This window comes from Lactuca serriola, chromosome 8 (genome assembly GCF_051521515.1).
Source record: "Lactuca serriola cultivar US96UC23 chromosome 8, Lser_US96UC23_V15, whole genome shotgun sequence".
Lineage (NCBI taxonomy): Eukaryota > Viridiplantae > Streptophyta > Magnoliopsida > Asterales > Asteraceae > Lactuca > Lactuca serriola.
In genome coordinates, this window is record NC_136415.1 from 96,544,864 (window position 1) to 96,550,920 (window position 6,057).

The 6,057-nt window shown below is 30.8% G+C and overlaps 1 protein-coding gene across 1 annotated transcript; it reads left to right on the plus strand.

Annotated features, from left to right (window-relative positions):
• The first annotated feature begins 2,011 nt into the window (after positions 1–2,011).
• LOC145070263 (uncharacterized) lies at positions 2,012–4,188 on the plus strand. The gene is made up of 6 exons (XM_079017196.1): positions 2,012–2,232; positions 2,318–2,442; positions 2,561–2,657; positions 2,744–2,853; positions 3,597–3,671; positions 3,853–4,188. The coding sequence occupies exons 1-6, from the start codon at positions 2,163–2,165 to the stop codon at positions 3,901–3,903; spliced, it is 528 nt and encodes a 175-aa protein (XP_078873322.1). The 5' UTR covers positions 2,012–2,162; the 3' UTR covers positions 3,904–4,188.
• The last annotated feature ends 1,869 nt before the right edge of the window (positions 4,189–6,057 follow it).

The following is a 6,057-nucleotide window of genomic DNA, read 5'->3' on the forward strand; positions in this document are numbered from 1 at the left end:
TCTGATTCCTTTAGATTTCACAATAATCACAAAAAACAATTACTTGTGGAAAGGTTTGCCTAATGAAATTTAATTTGTCAAAGTTATGTAGTGTGATGGAACGATAACAAATTTACACTTATCCACAATATGAAAAAAGGATGAATTTAAGAAAGAAAAGTGTTTCATGCTCTAAGGGCGTTCACAGTGTATTAAACTCGTTAGAGTTGAATGAATTTTCACATCACCATTCTAGTATCCATTCAATTTTATCATATTTGCTCTATAATGCATTGAACTCTATAAAATTCAATGAAACACATTCTCTCTAATAAATAAATGTTTTTTTTTGGTCACTTGTCATATTCTCATTCAATTTGCCAAATGTCATTTTATGGTTATTTTGAATTAATTTTTTCCTCCATGTTATTTTATAAGTTTTTCTATTTTATTAAATTCCACATAGTAATTTAATGTAATAATTGTAATAAATATAGTAATAAATGAATATTAATTTCACTAATAAACTTACCTTTTAATTTCAAAATTCCCAAAATTAAAACTAATTATTTCTTTTCTTTAATTAAATTATTTGTTTAAATTTAAAAGATAAAAAACATTTCCCTTATAATAAATCATTATTTTTCTTTTTTTCTTATAAATTCAAAATTCTCACATATTTTGACCTTTGTATTTAACTTTTTTTTTTTAAAAAAAAAATTAACTCATGTAATACATGAGTCTTACAACTAGTATTTAATAATTAAAACGTTTTTTCTCCATTGAAGAGTTCAGTGAGCATTGAACTTCATATCTATTGAATGTGAGTATGTAATTTCACAATAATAATCTATTAAATACCAATTAGACATATCACCTCATTTAACTCTCAATATATCATGGGTGGTTTAAGTAGGATGATCATTTGGACGATTTGGATGTAAAATGAGTTTGATTTTCAAAAAGATTAACGCAAACACAACAAAACTAAGGGTATGTTTGGGTTAGCTTTTTTAGCATAAAAGTGATTTTTTTAAGAAAAGTGCTTATTAGCTTATAGCTTTTAAGAAAAGCTGGTTTTAAAAAGTATTTGGATAAGAAAAACAACTTTTTAAGAGTAAATGGTTAAAAAGCTAAAAAGCTAGGATTTTCCAGCTTTTTGAAAGCTTTACTTTTTCATATCCAAAAAGTTGTTTTAAAAAGTGTTTTTCAATTACACAAACACTTTTTTAGCTTATTAGCTTTTTGAAAATCTAAAAAGCTAATTGGCGTGTTTGGCAAAAGTAGCTGTTAGCTAGAAGCGGGTAGCGGTTAGCTGGTAGCTTGTAGCTGGTAGCTGGTAGCGGAAAGTTGTAGCTTTTATTTGTTATATGAATGTTTGGCAAAAGTAGCTGGAAACTTTTGAAATATATAAAATTACATAAAAGGACAATTGATTAAAAATAAATAAATATGTAAATATATTTTTTAGGGTAATTATGGAAATTGATTTCAAAAGCTCAGGAGCGTTTTGTTAAACGCTACATGAAGTAACTTTTAGAATCGGAACGTTTTGTTAAAACAAAAAGCTAAACGCTCGTACTGCCAAACGGAACTTTTTGTTTACTAGAACATTTTATCAAAAGCTAAAAGTAGAAGCTCCCAAACGCTTCCAAAAGCTTCATACCAAACACGTCCAATAAGCTATTTTAAAAAGTTTTGTCAAACACCTACTAAGTCTAAGGGGAGTGGTGCTGAGCTCAGTTTCACTGAGTTACACCTAAGCCAAACAAGCCTCATCCTCTTTGCCGACGGTGCCGAGCTCCACACGGTATCCCGACATACCAAGCAGTGTTCTCCTTCTTGTCGGGCTCCACATACAAACATCTCTCTATTTATACTTTAGAACCGTATAATCTTTCCTCATTCTAAAAAAAATAGTAGAAAAATTAGAAAAAGGAGGAACATATATCTATGTTCGTGCATCCAAACAAAAGGTAAAAAGCAATTGGTCAAACTCAAAGGTCAAAACTTTCGCAAATCCACTTTCAAGATCACAGGCTACCTGTTTCTTGATTATTGTTGTGCTGGTCACCAAATCTCTCCCTTCTCTTTCCCCAAATCTCACGCATTTCAATACCCACAATAAATAACCTAGGGTTCTACCCTATTCTCAAATTCAGTACAAAAATCTCTTCGAAGTCATGGGGAACACATCGTCAATGCTCACTCAATACGACATCGAAGAAGTCCAAGAACATTGCAACAACACATGTAAGAGATCACGGAGTTGAGAATCTGGAACTACGTTCTTCTGATATCGTCTAAATTGGATTATTTTTTGTTTAATTGATTGTAGTTTCGCAACAAGAGATAGTTTCCTTGTACCAAAGGTTCTGTCAGTTGGATCGTAACAGTGGTGGGTTCATCTCAGCTGACGAATTTCTTTCGGTGCCGGAATTCGCCGTCAATCCCCTCTCTCAGGTTTTTCTTACTATGCAATTGTTAGTTCTATGCTACATTTTTTTCATAATTGTCATGTATCTCATCATCGTTTAAGTTTATCAATGACTCTTAACTCATATTCTTCTTCTTCTCTCAGAGATTATTCAGGATGATTGATGGATTGAATTTCAAGGAGTTTGTGTTATTTTTATCTGCATTTAGTTCTCGTGCGACCTTACAACATAAAGTAGAATGTAATTGCCTCCCCTTTTATCAATTAACACATGTATAATCATTCTCTTTTACTCTTTGAAAATGGATTTTGCTCTCTTTTTTGCAGTCATATTCAAGGTTTATGATTCTGATGGCAATGGGAAGGTTGCATTCTCTGATTTGTTAGATGTTCTACGAGACTTGACAGGGCAATTCATTTCTGAACAACAAAGGGAGGTAAGTTTCATAATATTAAAATGCATAAACATTTTAGATCATATCATAATCATTATCATACAAAAAAGAATCATAAGTAAAAGAGCACAGTTATAATAAGAATGCCATATAGAGAAAAGGGTAAATTGAAGAAAAGAGCACAACCTTGTTTTCTTGTTCTTGTTCTTTCCTTTTAGCAAAATCTGTCACATATCTCTGACTACTTAGTTTAACAGAAAATTCCAAAACTGTCAATTCAATCTTTGTTTTTGTTCCTTGATGCCTTTGTAAATCTTCATTAGGATTCAAATCAATGACTGAAAGTGGTTTAGAGCCAGAGGTAGATAAAGACTAAAAAGGCAAAAATCAATATACTTTAAAGGTCAAATCATATTTCTAAACGTAATTAAATGTTTGATAAGATCATTAAATAACAACATACTTTCTGATTTGTCTCTCTTAACTAATATTCATCTGATCAATATTTTGGTTTTCTATAACAGGATTTAACCATTTACAAAGTAACAAAATCCAACAATAATCTCTATAAATTTGATACATTTGCAAATGGTTTACTATTGCTGTATACATATTTCTATACTATTAGTTTGTATTTTTGGTACTTATAAAAGAATCTGTTGAAGGGTATATGGAACTTGCTACATTTTTCTTTTTCAACAGAAGCTTTTTTCCTTTTACATGATTTTAATTTGTTTCTTAAACTAAACTGATATATAATCTTTATATGAATTCTGTTTCTACAGATTGTCCTGACACATGTTCTTGAGGAAGCAGGGTATAAAAAAGATTCTTTATTAGTTCAATCCGACTTCATGAAGGTAATTATGAATTTCTATTTTCTATCTTCTCTAACCTAATGAAAAATTACATTTTTTTACTCCCTCTATTCCTCAATCACATATTGCATTTAGTGATCATAATCTTTAAGTTTTCCATATGCATTTAATGGATTGTTTGTTTGATACTTGATAATAAAGATTTTATAATTGGTAATTGCAGATTCTTGGAAACTCGGGGTTGAAGATGGAAGTTGAGGTTCCTGTTGACTAGTTTGAGATGTAGTTTTTACAAAAATCAGGTGTTTAGATACTTGTATCATGTAGTGTAAACAACTAATGTTTTTTACTTTTTAGTTACCCGTTGTTTGAATCTGAATTTGATCTTGTTTGTCTTCCAAGAGTGTTAGAATTTGTATTTTGCATCACTTTAGGGCACGTTTGTTTTGTGGGATTCCGAAGGAAAGTGAAGGAAATGGAAACTAGAATCCCGTAGTCATCGTGTTTGGCTTACCAATTGAATGGAATCGGATTTCCATAATCATATTTTAATTCTGTAGTTGATTGATTTCTAATTCTTTCCCAGCATATCAAGAATCTATATTCAATTCTATATCCTCCTATTATCTTTATGCGTTTGAAATAAAAAAAAATCTACCGATTGTTATTATCTTTTCCCCAATTATCGTATCTCAATATATCTACATATCTCGATCGGTTCTACAATACAATTTCATTGCCGATCGATTTTGTTGTGCGCCTGCGTCTGATACCTTTGTTGACCTAAGGTTAGTTCTTCCTATTCTTTGTTTTATCCTTTTCATTGTCAAGCAAAATATCGAATTCATCCGCAGTTCTTCAAATAACATTGCTTCACCATTCTTGTATAGTTTTTTATACGCTTTTTGCTTCATCTTTGAGTAATATAAAATAATTAATTTCTTAATTAGCTTATGAATTATGGTCTTTAAGACTTTGACTCTCTGTTACATTTGACTCTATGTTACTAGCTTGGATTTACCATTGTAATCTACCTTTTTTATCTTGTACGCAGATGTTAAAGTCACAATAACTTTTTTATATATATTTTATTCAATTTGTTATAGTTTGTTAAACACATGCTGGCTGTTTTTTTAATCTTTGGATATTTGTTCTGCCGCTTCAATAACAATGATTCAATATTTGTTGCAATGCTTTGATTATCTTTGTTGACATCCTACTACAATTCAGTTATGTGTTCTTTTATGTGTCGTAACTGCAATTAAGCCTGCAAGTAAAGTAATTGTTAATTTTGCGGTTGAAATTTATCGTTGATAACATATAATAGCTGTTGGTATAGGTATGCACACCAAGTGTTTGTGTTTTTGCTTGTGTGGTGTTTTTTTTTTTTTTTTTTTTTTTTCAACGTGATTTTTTGTTTTCAATCCTTTAGCCATTATGCTTGTTTTCTTGGAAAAGATTAGACAAAAATCCAATGATTGTGATAAAAGCCATAACTACAAACCAAAATACTCACAAAAATTGTTTACACATTGTAACGTTTTGGAGTATAATTCCTTGTTAAAGAAATATGGTTTCATTGGTTCATTTTAGACCCACCCCTTTTTATGTATTACATTGGATATAAAACATAAGCTTTATCATTTTATAATGCCAACTGTTGAGTTTTGGAGTCTCTTAATTAGGTTAGTTCACTTTCATATCGAAATATATTTGATAATATTGCTTTTTTGAAACAACTATTTAATTCATTTCTTTACAAAATTACTTGTACCAACAAATTTCTATTAAAACTCAAATTTGTTGATGATTAAAATCCACAACAATGTCAACTATTATGTCTTTAAATTGTAAAATTTTCCTTTTTTGGGAGATGAGCAGGAAATGACACGACTTAGTCTAACTGGAAGCAAACACAGAAAAAAGATAAGTCAAATAGTCGTTACATTTTGGAATGAAGTTATGACTAGTATTACATGGTTTTTTATCACAGTGTGCAAGCTACTACAAATATACAGAGGAGGTAAACCACGTATAAAAAACATATCGTCGGATGTGGATCGGCAATCAATAATGCACAAATATGCTTACAAAAGTGACACTACGTGCATATCAAATCTCAGGATGACCCGGAGATGTTTCACAAAGTTGTGTGACATGCTTCATACATTAGGTGGGTTAAGAACAAGTAGACATATGGATATTGATGAACAAGTGACCATATTTCTTCACATTTATCGCACATAATGTGAAGAATCGGGTCATGATAGGTCGTTTCCAACGTTCTGGAGAAACAATTAGCAAAATTGTTTCGCGAGTTTGCAACGCGGTGATAAGGTTGCATCCGCATTTGCTTAAGAAACCCGAACCTGTACAGAAAACTCTACAGATCAAAGATGGAAGTGGTTCAAGGTATATATTAGACTTA